The sequence below is a fragment of the Nansenia antarctica genome (genome assembly GCF_963989245.1).
Source record: "Nansenia antarctica genome assembly, chromosome: 4".
NCBI lineage: Eukaryota > Metazoa > Chordata > Actinopteri > Argentiniformes > Microstomatidae > Nansenia > Nansenia antarctica.
In genome coordinates, this window is record NC_137689.1 from 58,253,995 (window position 1) to 58,272,701 (window position 18,707).

The 18,707-nt window shown below is 43.1% G+C and overlaps 2 protein-coding genes across 2 annotated transcripts in view; both read right to left on the reverse strand.

Annotated features, from left to right (window-relative positions):
• Positions 1-8,240: 8,240 nt before the first annotated feature.
• vps37bb (VPS37B subunit of ESCRT-I b) lies at positions 8,241-11,446 on the reverse strand (the record flags this gene model as incomplete). Its single annotated transcript, XM_080529521.1, has 4 exons — positions 8,241-8,669; positions 8,812-8,894; positions 9,675-9,846; positions 11,333-11,446. 4 exons carry the CDS (start codon positions 11,444-11,446, stop codon positions 8,241-8,243), a joined length of 798 nt encoding a protein of 265 aa, XP_080385647.1.
• A 3,824-nt stretch (positions 11,447-15,270) lies between these two features.
• slc4a5b (solute carrier family 4 member 5b) overlaps positions 15,271-18,707 on the reverse strand; it is a gene marked incomplete at its 3' end in the record, with an annotated part of 12,929 nt that continues 9,492 nt past the window's right edge. The window contains exons 16-23 of the mRNA XM_080529522.1: positions 18,616-18,707; positions 17,371-17,532; positions 17,022-17,200; positions 16,696-16,768; positions 16,536-16,604; positions 16,233-16,406; positions 15,951-16,124; positions 15,271-15,390 (exon numbers count right to left, since the gene is read on the reverse strand). The exon at positions 18,616-18,707 is cut by the window's right edge and continues 22 nt beyond it. Of these exons, the coding sequence (XP_080385648.1) occupies positions 15,271-15,390; positions 15,951-16,124; positions 16,233-16,406; positions 16,536-16,604; positions 16,696-16,768; positions 17,022-17,200; positions 17,371-17,532; positions 18,616-18,707 (1,043 nt within the window). The remainder of the gene's footprint in view (positions 15,391-15,950; positions 16,125-16,232; positions 16,407-16,535; positions 16,605-16,695; positions 16,769-17,021; positions 17,201-17,370; positions 17,533-18,615) is intronic.

The window sequence follows — 18,707 nt, forward strand, 5'->3', positions numbered from 1 at the left end:
TGTAGTTGTCTGCCTGTTTTGTGATCAATATACTTTTTAGATACCTGATTCTGAGGTGTACACACATGAAGACCGTTGATTCTATTAATTTGTCACCACGTTAAATCGGGCTGTACTAGTTGAGAAATAAATAAAAAAGACTAATAGCAACTTCAAGCTGCGTTGATACCATGGCTATCCTTATGCATACAGCACTGTTCCTGATCAATTGCTGACTCTTTCTAGGAGTTGAACAAGTTACGGTAGCCTACAGTATTTACTAGTTGGATGACACTGCTAAGGAGGTTGTCAAACAACCTGTATCTTGAAAATGTCTAACTAATACTAACTAAACTGGTAGTTATCTAAGATATCAAATATGTTGATGCTTCATGTTTTCATGGCATGGTGTGCCAGAGTTTCTCATTAATATCACGTGATGGACTCACTGTCCCATTTTCGTGTTGCTAAATTGAGATGGGTTGTAGTGTAGGTCTGTCAACCAGGTGAAATGGCATTTGTAAAATACTTATTTCTAACTTTTGAGAATCTATAATAAGACTATTAAAGGAGGGGGTGGCACCCTCTCAATGACATTTTGGTCTTTTCTTTGATACTAAATCTGTTATTAAAGAAAAAAATACAGTATAGCAGGACTGTATAGCATGTTTATTTGAGTCCATGACATTTTATTAAAATGTTGTTCACTTATTGTAAATCTTCTATGCACTTAAGGTGCATAATATGGTAGTTTGTTTGAATGGTAATTTACATTCATGCTACTCTAAGGAAATATCTTGCAAATTCCCTCAGCCACTGTTTCACCCATGTAATTACCCCAGACTATTAAATTGTATTTATTTTACAAGCACAACAATTAGATGCATTATGTTTAACAATGTTGTCTGTCAATCCTTGCCTTTAGAGTGCTGCATGAATTTGAGAGGTTATATTTTCCCAGTCCCATCTAGCTGTCAAATCTAAATGATCATGTGCAATATTGATTTATTTCCCCCACTTAGATTTGAGTCCCTTTTTAAAGAAACTTACTGAAAGTTAATCAACCCTATGTCATGGGAACATAACATGATATGTTATATGCATACATTTCACTGCAATTTCAGTGTTAAGCTCAAAGTCAAAACCAACTCTATGTTACATTACAGTTATTATCAAGGTAGGACATAAGCATTTTCAGTTTGGAACAAGGGCACAGTGTAGGCTACTGAAGTTGACTGTTAAGATCGCAACAAAAATAATGTTATAGCCATAACATGTATAACCACAAGATGTCCCCAAAGATCATGTGATATTACGCTGCAGAGAGTGCCATACATCAGTGACACCATCTGACTGACCTAAATGCGCCTGATTAGAGTTCAAAAACAATACATGGGGCATGAGACATGAATGGGAAAACTTTATTGTGTTCAATGAGTAATTCGTATTGTTTTCATGGTGAAGTGAACTGCTAGAACTGAAGCTAAGCAGAATTAAGTGTCAGAATATTAATGTGTGCAATAAGGAATGAGTACTAGTCCAGCAGGCCTGATTATTGTATGTAGAAAAATATAATATATATAATAATAATAACTTGATTGCACAATTGATTTATACTGTAGCTGGTTTGGCTGGGGGACTTGGGAGCAGAGCCTCTTTCTCAATATTGATATTGAAAATCTCTGCCTGAAGCTGAAGATGCAAATCAAGAGGTGTTAGCAAAGCCCTTTTATTTAAAAGATGCAGACAGTTTCCCGCCAAATACATGTATTATTTAATTTAGAAGAAAAACAAATAAGTAGGAGTAAGATTGGTCCAATCAAAACAAGACAACCGAGTAACAGCCGTTAATGAAGTTTATTTTTGAATGCACTTGGCTTAATTGAGCCGCTATAATTGAGCCGCTATCACAGGGCGTAAATACAAAGCTCATTCACCTGCTTTCAATATCAAGTATATTTGGTATTTATTTACAATGCTTACGTCCTTTTAGAAAAATGTGTGCTTACATGCAAGTTAAAGATGTTGTTCAAGTACATTTTTATAAATGAGGCCCCAGGTGTCCACAGCGGTGGTGGAGCCCTACAACTCTATCCTGACCACCCACACAACACTGGAGCACTCGGACTGTGCTTTCATGATCGACAGCTGTAATCTCAGCTGAGAAGGCCTACTATGAGCAGCTCTCTGTGGCAGAGATCACCAACGCCTGCTTTGAGCCTGCCAACCGGTGAAGTGTGACCCGCGCCATGGGAAGTGGCCTGTTGCATGCTGTACCGTGGGGACGTGGTGCCCAAGGATGTCAGCGCTGCCATTGCTACCATCAAGACCAAACGCACCATTCAGTTTGTAGACTGGTGTCCTACAGGTCAAGGTAATCACCCATTTGAAGCTCATGATTGCTGCACACTGATTTTTATTCTCCCAAAAACTGTTTTGTGTGTAAATTAATCATGATGCCCATTGTAATAAAACAAATCATTTTGGTATATTTATTTACTGCAGTTGATCTGTCTTTTAACCATCACCTGAATTATTTTGTCAAGTATGATTGTTGGTTTCTCAACTGCTTTCTTGTGCCCTTCCTGCAGGTGGGCATCAACTACCAGCCACCCACTGTGGTGCCAGGGGGAGATCTGGCCACGGTGCAGAGGGCAGTGTGCATGCTTAGCAACACCACGGCCATCGCTGAAGCTTGGGCACACCTTGACAACAAGTTTGTGTGCACTGGTATGTGGGCGAGGGCATGGAGGAGGGAGAGTTCTCAGAGGCCAGAGAGGATCTGGCAGTCCTGGAGAAGGACTATAAGGAGGTGGGAGTCGACTCTGTGGAGGGAGAAGCTGAGTGAGGGGACAAGTGAACCCACTCATTCAACTCACATTTTGTTTTTACTGTTCTCTGCAAATGAATAAAGTTATGTTTTGTTCCCCCATATTTTTATTTTTTTATCATGTAAAAAGTTGAAGTTAAGTGGGTATTCAGCTTGGAGTCTATACTTAAAACTTCAAATATATTATGTACAGTGGCGGCTGGTGGTGATACTGAGTGGGGGGGCTAATAAATCCATTAGGCCTAGGGTCTATACCAGGGGTGGGCAATTAATTTTCACAATGGGCCACATGAGAAACCGGGACTATTGTGGAGGGCCGGACCAGTAGGCTGAACTTAATTCTGCTCAATATTACTTTTATCGCTTTATAAAAAGCAGTAAATTATATGGTTTTGACTAGCTGCTACTGGTAAGAATACATGTTACGATAAGGTTATGAAAAAACATTTTTTCTTCTGAAACTTTTTTTTCTGACTTTTATTCAGAAACTTTCTTTTTCTGACTTTTATTCTGAAACTTTTTTTTTCTTACCATATTTTCAGAAACGCTTCTCCATTATACACAACATACCTGGAGCGACCCGGGACAGTAGGGCTGGGTTGCACCAATGTGGTTTACCTTTTAAACTGGTTTAAATCAAGGTTTATCTACAAATCCTGTTGCATCAAACATTAAACCTATCTTAAACCTAGTTTAATTTAATCCTGGTTTAAATATAAACCTCAGCTAATCCAGATTTAAACCTGGTTTAAATCAAGTCTGTTGCACCTGTAATTTTAAACCTAGTTTAAACCTGGATAAGCAGTTATATAATAATGTGTAATCATCATTATCACAACTGTAAATCATTGCATCACTACATCATTTGTACATATAAAAATAACATTATGGATGGTTACAAGCAACAACACAGCCACCGCTAGATAGAATATGCAGAACGTTTATTTCCTATAGAAAAAATCATTGTGGGTGTGTGGGTGGTTGGGTGGGGTGCTGTGGTGGGTGAAGTGGTGGGAGAAGTGTGTGTGTGTGTGTGTGTGTGTGTGTGTTAGTTCTATGTGGTGGTGGGTGAAGTGTGTAAGGTGGGAGGGGGTGTGTGGTGGTGCTGTGGAGTGGATGGTGGTGCTGTGGGTGGATGGTTGGTTGAGTGGTTGGTTGGGTGGGGTGCTGTGGTGGGTGAAGTGATGGGAGAAGTGTGTGTGTGTGTGTGTGTGTGTGTGTGTGTGTGTGTGTGTGTGTGAGTGAGTGTGTGTTAGTTATGTGTGGTGGTGGGTGAAGTGTGTAAGGAGGGAGGGGGTGTGTGGTGGTGCTGTGGAGTGGATGGTGGTGGTGTGGGTGTATGGTTGGTTGAGTGGTTGGTTGGGTGGGGTGCTGTGGTGGGTGAAGTGGTGGGAGAAGTGTGTGTGTGTGTGTGTGTGTGTGTTGTGTGTGTGTGTGTGTGTGTTAGTTCTGTGTGGTGGTGGGTGAAGTGTGTAAGGAGGGAGGGGGTGTGTGGTGGTGTTGTGGAAAGTGTGTGTGGTTTGTTTAGTAGTTGTGTTGTGTTGTAGTTGTGTTGTGTTGTGTTGTAGTTGTGTTGTAGTTGTGTTGTGTTGTGTTGTGCTTGCGAGCAAGTCCTTGTCAGATGGTCCAGGGCTTAGTACGAGGCTCTGCTCTTCTTCTTGCAACACAAGCCGCAAAGACAACATCTGCAGAATCTTGCAAGGTAGCTCTTCTTTTTCTTGTGACCCTCGGGCCAGGGACCGTATATCTTGTCCAAGTGGGCGAATTCTTCTGGCAAGTCTTTAATGCCCTCTTGGTTAAGGTCCTCGTGATATGTATCCCAGAAATTGTAATCCTGCAAACAAAAATAAACAAATGAGTGGAAAAATGCAAAAGTGCGTCTTTCTTTCTGCCCTGAGGCAGCTTTTCAGAACTGACAGAAAATACACTTCAAAGTGTTACATTGTCAGTCAAAGCAATTCAAATATTTTTGGGGGGGATTATCAACTGATTACCTGCACGATCGGTGTGTTTAGCTTGTCCAGGTGCTCCACCCTTTCTCTCTCGATGCGGAGCTCCAGCTTGGTACTGGGCCTGTTATGCCGCTTTTCCACTACAGGGCCGACCCGGGTCAACCTCACTCACTCACACACACTTTTATCAGTACACAATATCCATGCCATAAAAAAATGTGAGAATGATGAAATGATAGGCTACATGATAGAAGAGACGCTCTATCATAGCCTAAGCCTACAATATCAGAAAAGGTCCGCTATGCACTACCAAAAGTGGTCCAATTGTAACATCTGCCAACAACTCAATTGGTGCTTGGGCCTACCCAAGGCACAATTTGGTTGTCCGCCTAAACATACCTGTACTAAAACAGGTACAAAGTTGCACTGGCTCACATTACTAGCATCTAATTTGGCACAAGTACTCATTGACCCTGCCGTACTGATTCCTAGATTATTTGGGCTTATTCAGTCAGGTTTCCAAGCTGATATTCACTCTAAAAGCTGTTGTTTTTGTGAAAAAATAGTGAATTTGAGATTTTTCACAATGTTCTAGCTCTATTTACTCTGACACAGTAACATATATTTGATTCTGACACTTCTACAGTCACCCCACAGGTGTTAGCTTTCATTTGATACCAAGATCATTATGAAGGCCCTTGTGATTGTGGAGATATTCTATATTCACTGTGGGCATGTCATTTCGAGCAGAAAACCTGAAAAATACGACCGATAAGAACAGGTTGGGCTTTTGAGTCTGGGATGGGCACTGACCACTGACCATCCAGCTACAGAGGACCAACACACTGGTGACAGTTAAAAACATTTTTATTGGTTAGCATTGAAAGTGGGTAAATTAGTGAGCTCACTATTTTTTTTTCCATAATTTATACATGAAGCAACTACCAAGGGGCTTGGATAATATCCCAATAGTTTTAACCCATTTCTTTATCTTCAAAAAATGAGCTGTGGCTGTTTTCATGTGTCCTTCATCAACAATGATAAGGATATAAGGCAAACCTCTGGTTATAGGAGGGGCAGGGGTAGAGGTGTATGATTTAAGGATTCTTTTGCTTAAAGAATACAAATGCATATTAAACCAGGCCAGTTTTTTTACTGTCAAATTCAGTTGGAGGCACCCCAATCTTGCTCCCATTGTAGTGTGAGTGCTTACACATGCTGAAGTCTGTTCTCTGAGATGAAGTGCAACAGAAACACACATACCTCTTATTTAGCCCCAGTCCCCCTCTGCATGGCACAGCCACTATACAGGGTAGTTGTGAGGGTGGATTTCTGCAGTGATGTGTCTCAGGGATGTGCTTCCAGCAGAGCTATTAGCCCAAGTTTCCCTTGACCCTAGCAGCAGGTCATTAATATATTCCTAAAACGGATATGTCAATACTGGGATTCACTCTCTTACAAGGTATTTGCATGCACCAGTCCATTTCTTTAAATCAGTTTTTTCTCAATTACCTAAACCATTTGTTTGAAACTGAAGTTCACATGCCTACAGCCATAACATACATGAGCACATCAGTAACATTTTCAGCAAAACAGTTATTTCTCAGTGCTTTCACAAAAATACAAAAACAAATGTTAGCACCTTTTTGCAAAACAGTTAACACAACTCTACAAAATGAATTGAGTAAGTGAAAACTGAATTATGGTTAGTTTTCTTACAGCATTCAAATAAGTTGTCCAACCTGTATTGCATATTGATGGTTATACTTACTTTTTAGTGAGTCATGAAATTAATGACAGATTCATTAACTTTTCATTAGATGAAAACGGATACTGTTTTGATCCACTGATTTGCCTTTGTGACATGTAAACTAAGTTGAGAGTTATAGTGCACTTTGCAAAAGACAAATGTGTTTTGGCAAGTCCTAACAGGGAACATCTCTGTTTTGAAAAGTTGAATACGGTTTTGAGAAATGTGCCGTAGCAATCGAGAAAAACTAACTACTGAAAATGCACAGTGAGTTGAAGGGTCCATTTGTCTTAACAAACCTGTGGTTAGTTTTGGTAAAATGTGTATACTGTGTGATGTGTATTATGTTAGTGTATGTATGGACGTTTCATATTTTGTAACTCCTGACTGCACAAGGAAATTACCTACTGGTTAATTGAAAAGCATTATGATACAACATGGACTCACTTCACAAGAAAGACAGTTGTGTAGGATATGAACATGAGAGGCATATAACATAAAATAGTTTCTTTTCCACAATAATAATCTACACTACAGTATGTCATTATATACAAGTATCCTGTCTTAAGTTACATGGAGCTACTACCTAACATATAAATCAACCACTATAAATAATAAAAGAGCCAAATGGGTAGGAAAGACAACATCTTTGGTTGTACGTCTTAAGACAAGTCTTATGTTTGCATAAGAATCTTGAACACCTGAAGCCAGCTGCATAAAATCAGTAATCTATTTAGTCTGGCTGAACCTCAGACTTAAGTCAAAGTCTGACACTATCTTCATGCAACTGACCCCTGTACTACCATCGTCTCAACCTGCTAGAATGATACCATCGCCACCCTCCCGATAATGAATAGGCCAGCACTAACCCAATACATTTTCTAATTATTTAGACAATATAGAAACAGAGAGGGGAGGCAGAAAAGGGACATTCGGGACAATCAAGCCAGGCTTTGTTCCATTCCAGGAAGTCGTTCCCTCCAGTCTTCCCTTCACAGATCTGATAGGACAGGATTTGTGTAAGCGGCACAGTGGGAACTATGTTGCGTATGCCTATCCAGCTACCACCTTCTATCAGATCTGTGAACGCAGCAGGATGGAACACAGCCCCAGTCTACAGATCCACATCGAGGGCTCCACTACATGGGTAGGTTTCCCGGACACAGATTAAGCTAGTCCTGGACTAAATCACCATTGATGATGCCTTTTAGTGTAGGAATAGGATTAATCTGCCACCAAATTATACATTTTTAAGTGGTATTATTCCATGGAATACATACCCAAATTCCACGGCTTGTGTGCCGACCTATTCACTTTTTTTGTAGACTACATTTAGTTGGATTCAATCGTTAAAAAACTATTTACAAAAATATACAACACCCATAAAACTGCATTTCCACCCCTTTCTCTCACCCACACAGCTGCAGGTTATCACAGTTGATAAAACAGCATGTTTAGATGAGACAGCATTAGGTTTTCCTGTGTGTTTTCAAAAGAGAAATCAGAAAATAACTCCCAAAAACAACATGGGAAAGAAATAACAAACCCTAAAGTAAGTCGGCATAAAGCAGGGCACTTCTCAGAATAACAGGAGAGGAGACAGGTGGGTTTCACCGTCTGAAGCACTTTGATGGCTGACCAAAACATCTGGTTGGGTCAGTGCCCCATGTGTGTTTCCAAGTCTTAGGGTCATGGGTCAATCCATCACATTTCCATGGCTAATTCTCCTTCATTGCATGATGAAGCCAGTCTGGGGGGACAGCTGTGGGGAGGGTTGCTGAGGGGGTGTAGGGCTGTAGGGTGTAGGGCTGTAGGGCTGGGGCATGTACGGCTGGGGCATGAGATTGCTGTTGTAGGCCGAAGGGGGGTAGGGGCAGACTGGGTAGGGCAGGGCAATGGGCTGAGAGGGGTCTCGCTCGGGGAGTGGAGAGGGGGATCCATTAGTGTAATGAGAGGGAGAGGTGGGGAAGTCCTGTGGTCGGCTTGGCTGGGCAGGGGGAACTGAGGCTGATGGTGGTTGAGTTAGACCCCTTAGGACATACTCTCGAAGTTTGTCAATTTTTACTCGGCGCAGGTGGGCTAGAAGGCGCTTCCTCTGGTAGTCGTCCATAAAGCCGTCTAGAGTGAGGTCCCCGTCCAGGAACGAGTCTGCCATGTTCTACAGAAACAGTAGAGCAGAGTTAGACTTACACCATAAACAGACTCAAACAGCAAACAAGGTAGGATATGCCAGGCTTGGTGTGACCACATAGAGGACCAGTCTTATGGGAAGTTTGTGTGTGTGTGTGTGTGTGTGTCACCTCAGTTTCCTCCTCTATTTTGGCTCCCTCAGCTTGTAGCAGAGCCAGCAGTGTGTCCAGAGAACTGTTCCCTGAGCTGTCGTCTGAGGAAGAGAGGAACTGTTAAAAAAAACAACCTCACACACTGATCATCACAATTAGTATTTGATTTAGAAGGCCTAAGTGCTAACCAGAAATGACCAGGTTGTTGTTACGTGTGACTCTTGGCTACATTACAATTTGGGGCATTTAGCAGACGCCTTTATCTGAAGCGACTTACAACAAATACATTTGAGTATTTGTATTTCAAGTAAGTGAATCATCTATCCCCCAGTCGTAGCAGGAAAAAGTAATCTATGCTCAGACCAGGGGTCATTGGCAGTCATAATGCTAAAAGAAGGAAGAAATAAAGAAAGACACAAAAAAGTAGTATTTTTTATTAAATGTTTATCTTTTTTGGCTGTGTGGGAGACAAACAAAGGCGGCCCTAAGTACAAGAGCGCTGGGTGTCGGCTGGCTGATTCTACAGATTCTACAGCTGACCGAACCGGCGAAACTTGTCCAGCCTGCCTGGTTGCTATTCTTCATAATGTTATAATATCGCCATCATAACACAGAGACAGAGAGACAGAGAGACACTTGCTGGACCAGATTCCTGGCTCTGTCACCTGGACATGGGAGGCTGGTAAGGGTGGCCTTCAAGTGTGATGTTGCTAAGCTCCTTATCTAGTGTGGATTTAGTTGGGATACTTATAGGGCCTGCTATAGATTAGGCGTAGACTAAAATGCACTCTTAATTGAAAGTGTCCAGGACTTGGCGTTAATTAGCCAGGTAAATCGCCACATAAGGTGCAGCAACTACAAGAGACATGAGGGGCTCTTACCAAGAGTAGACTTGCGTAGCTGGTAGTCATCATAGAGGTCCTGTAGGTGGCGGTAGCGTTTGGTCAGCTGGTTCTTCTGGAGGTCAAGGGTAGGCTGCAGTAGCAGGTTCTGTTCAGCCAGACTTCGGTTACTGGCGAGAGTCAGCTCCTTGATCTGCTGCACCTCCTGCATCTAACTCACAGAGAGAGAGGGGGGGGGGAGAGAGAGAGAGAGAGAAATCACAACAGACAGAGGCTTGGGTTTAGTGAACACTAAATTACCCCTGTCCCTTGTGAAAGCTAGCCAAAGGTATGCTGTGCGTGAGGTAAGGATTCTATCTCCACTCTGGCACAGCAAAGAGGAGTGCTGTGAAGTGGACACACTGGCCTCTTATCCATCAATCATTGTGTGCTGGGCAAACAGAGTCAAACACATTCTCTGATACCCTGCTGACCTCTCTAGTGAGCGACCACTGGGCTGTGGCCTGCCACACACTCATTCGATCAATATTTTTAGATTAGATTGGATTCAACTTTAGTTGAAATGCAGTTTAGCATCTAACCAGAAGTGCAAATAGTGATATAAGAACATGATATAAAAACATGACAATGACAGTGATAGGTACAGTATGGCATGTACAGTAGTTTAGAGGGATATAGTTATGATCTATGTTCAGTTAAGGTAGCTTGTGCAACGGTAGTATTGTAAACATCAGTAGTGCAATGGGTAAAGTGATCACGTTGACCACTGGTGTGCAACCAGCAGTAGTGCAAAGGCAATATCATGGGGCAGCAAGAGACCATAGACAGGGGTGATTGAAAGCATAACAAATCCAGAATAATATGGGTAGACCAAACAGCTCACAGCAGCAACAGACACCAGACTCATTTGCATCTCTCCTCGCATATGCAGCTGCTCCATGAAACAGCTCAACTTCAGGACAACTTCCCTGTGTCAGGAGAAGCAGGTTATGATTATGAGCATGCATAGTGCGCATGTCAGTCCAACGTCCACTTCCTCTGACCATCGGCTATATGAGGTGTGTCTTGTTTAGAGAGGTTAGCAGCATTACCCTGACAATGACTGACATTACCGTGTGTACAAAACAACCAGATGTTTACTAAAGAGGCGTGCATTGTAATCTTCCACCTGCACTTCTCAATAGAAAGCCATGTTTGATGACTGTGGTGTCCGTCCCGTCGTATTTAGACACTATCTGCTTTATTATCACACATGGGCTAAACACAAACAACGAAATCCATTCAGAGTAGGCTGTCTTTGAACCGTTGCGGTCTAAGTTCTGCTATTAGCCAAAGTGTGAAAACAAGTAAAATGCTAAATAAATCTAAGACTAACAGTAGATATTGTGGAAAGGTATGCTGGTATGAAATATAAATATCAAACAATGAAGTACCAAGGCAAGAAAGCAGACTGACACTACGACATCAATCACACACAGCAGCTGACAGTATAACTATAACAAGCTAACAGACGTTAATATGTAGGCTACGTCATACAATGCCAATCGAAAACATACGAGAATTGTTTAAAACGAAGGATCCTCGCTGTTTTGTGTCTCTCTTGCACCAAAAAAGTCAAAGCTAGCCATCAAGGCAAGAGAGGCTAAAGTTGCTAGTGGCTAACGTTGGAAGAAACAAATCGGCACAATGAACCTTACCTCGTGCATTTCCTGAACAATACTGTAGAGCTTTGTATCATCTTCAAGCAACTCGTTTAACTCCGTCATGGTGAAAGAGTCGAATTTGTCGGTGAGTCCGTCCATTTCGCCCATGGCTGGTCTGTGTCAACCTGTCTGTGAGCTCAGCTGAACGAGAGATGTTTTGGTCCGCAGACCGGAAATAAGGAAGATGTCTTGTCAAATCAGTGGGTGTGTGACAGTACGATGACGTCATTAAAATCCTGAAAATGGTTTGATCAAAGAATTCCGTATTCTCTGTATATTCCAAAGTACCCCCATTTTCTTTCATTTACTGATCTTATGAATGATTTAATGATCTTATTAATAATTAATTAATGATATATATTTTTAAATCCAGAAAGTGACTTACCCTCAAGTGACCAAACACAGTCAACGACTGACTTAATGCTCATTATGGGGATACTGTAGTAACAGGTAGCTTAAAGTTGGACAGAGGAGCACACAAACAACTTCATATACTCAATAGATTTTGAACGGTATTTTATTAACTAACATGCATTTGCACATTTTTACAACCAAAAGTAAACAAACTGTGACATTAACATCTCTTCAGAAATCCTTTAAGCACACACATTAATGAAGGCAATTGTACTGAACAAAGATACATCATAAATGCAATTATACAAAAAATACTCTCTAGGAAAACAATAAATGCAATTAACAATGAATCAGTCATTAACAAATAAAATAATCATTAGTAAAATGCAGACCTTATTTTTCCATAAATGATTTAGCCTATTATACATATCAATTTGCAATCAGATAATCAATATACTTTTGGTTTTTCTTCCACAATTGAGGTTTACTGGGGGGATCCGACAAATATATAACTTAAGGTTAAATGCACGGAATGAACGTTTGACTACCAATTTGTTGCATTCGATAGGTAGAGGTCAGACTCCTCTCAGACAGACTCCATCAGGATGTTAACCTGGGGCACAGGTGGGCTCAGTGAGGGTTGTGGTGAAGGTCAGAGGTCTCCGGGGGGAAGGCTCACCTGGGAGTGGGCAGGTGAGGGGGGGCAGGAGATCTTCAGGTGCAGAGTAATTCTGAGGAACGGTGGTGGAACAGCCCAGTTTACATACACATCTCCCTCTCACTCACACAGACACAGACACAGACACAGACACACACACACACACACAGACACACACACACACACACACACACACACACACACACACACACACACACACACACACACACACATTTAACAGTGGAGCAGAAAGGAGACACAGTGAGTGAGGGAGAACAAAGTGGAGAAAGAAAGAGGACTGAGCAGAAATGTAAAGAGCATGAGAGAGATGAAGAGGGTGGGAGGACGAAACGCTTAGCAATACATTGCAGCACTGTATCCATTCCATTCTCACAATCACACTCTTCACAGTTTTAGAAGGGGGATGATGAAGTGTGTTGGACTGAGGAACGGTCTAGCATAGGCACAGCACATCACCATAATAGCGATGTTTTTGTTATGCTTGTTGTAAATAAAAGTTCTATGATGCATTGAAATGACATTAAGCTAAGATAATAAGATGGTTATCATAATTTTCCAAATCTTTATAAATAAGTTATTACAGAAACAGTAAGTGACATTTTCCGAGAGTGAAATCTGTTGTGGTATTTAAAAATGGCGGTTAGTCTATGAAGATGGGATGACGATGTTGACGATTACCATTGACCAATCAACGGTCTGCAGCATCACACATCACACACAGCCTGGCACGAAAGTACCGAAAGTACCCCTTTCGAACTGGAACTAAAAACGTTACGGTACGATGGCCCGGTACAGCTCGGTTGGCAGTGGAGAAAGCAAAACAACCCGGGATCACACGGCCCGGCACGGTACGGCACGGTAGTGGAAAAGCACCATAAGTGTCAATTTCCTGAAAAAGTAATGCAGGAGAATGTGTTGGCTGCTATGAGCAGGATCACACATGGCAACATAAAGGGGAAAAGACACTCACGTACAGATACTGTTTACATGCTCCCACGTGCAGATACACACAGGTACAATACACACTTGGGCAGTAGAGTGCTTGAGAGGAGGATGTTGGATTTGGTTGAGCAACATACCTTTTGTGGGGTTTGGTAGGTGTGTGTTTACATACTTGGTAAATATCAACCCTACAAAAAGACTAAAACTAAAGAGTGTTAGAAGAACATACATCGCAGGTTAGCCAGACCAAATACACTATGGAGGAAGCAGTTTAGTATCTTCTTTTATTTAGTTATTTTTTCTGAATGGGGCAGTCCCATTCATATTCTTCATTTTATTGGACAGCTAGTGAAAACAGACAGGAAAGTAAGTAGAAGAAGGGACAGAGGACATGTCAACAGGGCATGATTTTTGAACCCATGCCGACATGGGCATATGTGTGCACTGTAGACCGCGGTGCTAGACCTCTGGACTACCGCAGGCCACACAGTTAAGTATCTTAAATAAGAAACCAAAAATCATTGTTCAACAACCTCTATCCATGGCCAGATTGATGGACAAAAGTTGAGTGATGGTCAGTATTTCTTAGGAGTACATTTTAATAGACACATCGGCTCAGAGATAGGTTAACACCACAACAAGAAAATACAGTTATCTGGCTTGAGAGACCGTGTAGTGTTCAATGGCATTCAGCCATAGAAATACTGTATTGAATTGAGTGAGACATACTGTAAGTAGTCTCCACCCACTCCTCGAAAACCCACAGCTCCTCAGGAGAATCACAAAATAACAAACAACAGACAGACAGACTGGGCAGAGAAGCATAGGCCTCTACTGACATGAAAGAGTATATACAAACTCAGTATTACTCATTACATGTATACAATAGTAGAGAAGGTATGACAAGAAATGCAATTACTAATATAGGAAACAATATTCAACATAAATAAACATCAATAAACAATAACAATAAACATAAAATTCAAAGTATATCTATAATTTATATCTTTATGAAATTCAATGTGTGTTAAAGTCTTGTTAGCTTTGGCACAGTATAACATGCTGAATGCAAGTGCATGGAGATACTATCTAGACACCACATGTTGAATAAAAACAGTGCTATAATACTAATAGTTAAACAATGTAATTCTGTAGGGAACCAATAAACATAGTATCTATTTGGATTTTGGACCCTAGCAGCAGTATCTATATATAACTATATATGATGATAAACTGGTATTGAAGGGCATGTGTGAGAGGCTGTACTATAGCCTGTATGAGTGTGTGTGTGTGTGTGTGTGTGTGTGTGTGTGTGTGTGTGTGTGTGTGTGTGTCAGTAGTTGGTTTTGTCTAGCTGACAGTGTGCTCCCCAGTCAGTGTGTGTGTCAGGCGTTTGCATCAGATCACTGTAGGGCAAGTGCAGTTTGAGCACACAGTACCTGCGGTCCAGCTCACTGTCATTAAGAGAGACACTAGGATAGGGGTTCTTCTCCTGTACACACACACACACACACACACACACACACACACACACACACACAGATAGAAACAAGTATACGATCCACACAGATACAGAGACATGCAAAAATGCACGCAAATGTGCAGAAACACACACAGCCACACACACACACAAGTACAGAGACACACAAACACACACACACACACACACACACACACACACACAGCCACACATTTTTGGGGTTTTATAGAAGAGTGAAGAAATGGGTGAGAGAGAAGGAGAGAAAGAGAACAAAAAGAGAATAAAACCTTCAGTCATCCACAGTTATACAAAGCTGTCCATTCTCATCTGTTGCATATCAATGACATCACAGTAAACAAGAACAGACTTATGGCTAGAGGGTACACAGTCTACCGTCCATCTGTCGCACATTAATGACAACATCAACTGCAATCTGCACAGGGTGTCATAGGGAGAAGTGGAGGAGAGAGGGAGGGTTTACTCACAGTCAGAAGCTGGGAGTTGGGTGGAAGGAATTACAGAGGAAGGGGCTGTGTCCATGGGTGGGGCTAAGGTCTCCATAGGGATCTTCACTGGAGGAGGGAGGGGACTCTTAGGCTGAGTAAGAGAGGGGGGAACCAACTGTCATGCAAGAGGAACCGTCAGGGGAGGGAAATTCAGTCATACTCGCACACAACTCGCACACAAATCGCACTCACGCATGCACACACACATACACACTGCATTCATGTATCTACACAACTTGGGTGAGTGAGTGAGAGAGAGAGAGTGAGAGTGAGAGAGAGAGAGAGAGATAATAAATGAGAGGACAGAAGTCTGAGCCATGCAAGCAAAAGATGCAAGAGCAGAGACAGGTGTGCAGACAGACCGACAGACAGACATACAGACAGTAGTAAGTGCCTTTTCAGCAACACTGTGGGGACAGAAAGGAGAAATGTATTAGTCACATATCCCAGCCCAAGGGACAACACTCTCAACAGATGGAACGCTGCAGACTCAGAGGATGCCTGCTTTTAACTCCCACACACTCAACACACACTACACACTCAACACACACTACACACTCAACACACACTACACGAAAGAGAACCTCGTCTCCCTCCCACTCTCCGCCTGCCAGTACGGACACGCACCCTGCTAACCCGCATGTCTCTCACCTCCTCGTCACTCTCCGTCTCTCCTCCCTTCTTGTCTTTCTTCTTGTCTTTCTTCTTCTTCTCGTCCTCCTTCTTCTTCTTGTCTTTTTCAGGCAGGAGGTCGTCCAGCCAGGCCAGGTCGTGCTGAGAGAACACCAGATCCAGCATCTTGCGTACAACCATCAGGCCCAGGATCTACATGCAGGGGTTACACATATTCAGGGTTACACATGCACACTCGCACACGCACGCACACGCACACACACACACACACACACACACACACACACACACAGCTCTCACCATGACTGGGAAGATGATGGCGGCAACAGTAGATTTGAGGATCCAGAGGACAGCCAGACAGAGGATCTGTACCAGGGTGAAGAGATGGACGCGCCTCAGCGGTACGTGACGGAGGAAGGAGAAGTCGGGCTGGTGCTTGGCTGGCATCAGATACAGCTTCATACGCTCCCAGAACTACAGCAGAGGACAGAGGAAGGATGATGTTCCACACACACACGCACACACACACACACACACACACACACACACACACACACACACACACGCACGCACACACAAACACACACATATGGCCAAACATACCTGGATGCCACTGAGCGAGGCCACTCCCATGTAGAGGAACACTCCATAGAGCACAGGCATGGGGATGTACTGGGGTAACACAAGATAGCACCGTTAGCATCAATCTCCACAGCACAGCACACTGAATGTAACAGGGAGGAGGATTCTCTCACTAACTCACCTGTAGAATAGGAGCCATGAAGATGGACAGTCCAGTCAGAACAAACACCAGAATACCCGTCAACCTCTGTTCCCTACATATTGAGAGCATTGAATTACATCATTAAGCAGTTGAATAACAGCATGACACACACACACACACACACAGACACACAGACACACAGACACACACACACACACACACACACACACACACACACACACACACACACACACACACACACACAGACACACACACACACACACAGACACACACACACACACAATTTGCTCTCTTTCTCGTGCTCGCCAACACACTCCCTCTCACACACACAGACACACTCTCACCGGACTCCCAGGAACTGGGGCTGTTCCCCCGGGGCGCTGGATTCACTCTCCATCTTCAGTGAGTCGATGTGGGCGATGGAGATGACAGTGGCGGCTACGTACCAGGGCAGGCCCAAGAAGGAACACACCGCCATTAAAATACCCACCACCAACAGGTCCAAGTGATACCCACAACCTTTCTGATAGAGAGAAGGAGAGAGGTGGAGGGATGGAGATGAGGAGGGAGGAGGAGGGGAGAGAGAAATGGAGGAATAAAATATCAATCGATTGTTCTGTGCCTTTTCCCTGTTAGTGGTTGTGGTTACGGGTGCCTTAACATTGGAGTTGTGTTCGGGTCGTGTTTGCTGACCTTGAGTTTGTTCTCCTTGCGGTTGACGATGACGGCGCTGATCTGCTGGTCCATGAAGATGAGGATGGTGACCAGCAGGGCAGGGACGGCGCTGGCCAGATACACCCACCAGGGGTTCTTACCGAAAGGCATCACCAGCCAGTCACGGCCCGGACGCGTGGGCTACAATATACACACAATGATGAACACACACACACACACGCACACACAGTACACGCTCAACATACACATCATGCAACATAAAGCACATGTATGCAAGAAGCAAATGCACACACACATTCATTTATGCAGGCACACACACCAATACGCTTACCATATGCTCACAGAAGACCCGTGCAGCTTGACACACTCATGTATCTTTAAACCAGACAAACACACACATGCAGAGTCACAAACACACACACAAACACACACACATACACACAAACACACACGCAGACACACACACACACACACACACACACACACACACACACACACAAAGGTGGAATCACAGGGTTAAATGCTAGGGTTAAATACCTTAAACTCTGTTGGCACGATTAGTTTGGGTGTTTTTAACCCCATCAACATGTCAAGACCCACAAAGGTCATTATTGACATAAAGATGGAGAAATCACTGATCAGCTTCCTCAGCTGGGCCCGACCACACAGACAGACAGACAGACAGACAGAACGACAGAACGACAGACAGACAGAAAGGGAAACACATGGGACAGACAGATATGGTGAGACAGACAGACAGACGGACGGACAGAGACAGGTAGAGCAGACAGACAGATAAAAAAAAGAGGTAGAATACATTAACACAGACAGGAGAAGGGCATGAAATAAACAAAGAAGAGAGAAAAGAGAGAGAAGGAATAAAAGGAGGGTGAGAGTCAATGTATCAGCAGTTTAGTTTAGACCACATTTGCTGATATTTTGCGAGCGGACTGCTTTTCCTTAAGTGGGTGTGTGTGTGTGTGTGTGTGTGTGTGTGTGTGTGTGCGTGGAGGGGGGGGGCTAAAATGGGCTAAAACCTGATGGGTGTAAATTACATAATGGCTTCACCTCTGCCATATTGCTTCTGCCTGTCAAATACTATGAGATCCATCAAGGGGTTTCAAGGGAAGAAAAGGAATATCTTGAGAAAAAAAAGAGTGCCAGGGAGGGCTGGAGGGAGGAGTGCCAAGGAGGGCTGGAGGGAGGAGTGCCAGGGAGGGCTGGAGGGAAGAGTGCCAGGGAGGGCTGGAGGGAGGAGTAGACCTTGATCTCAGTGGGCACGTGCAGTTTGGGCGTATCCAACCCTAACAGGACGTCCAACCCACAGAAGACCAGGATGGAGATGATGATGGAGA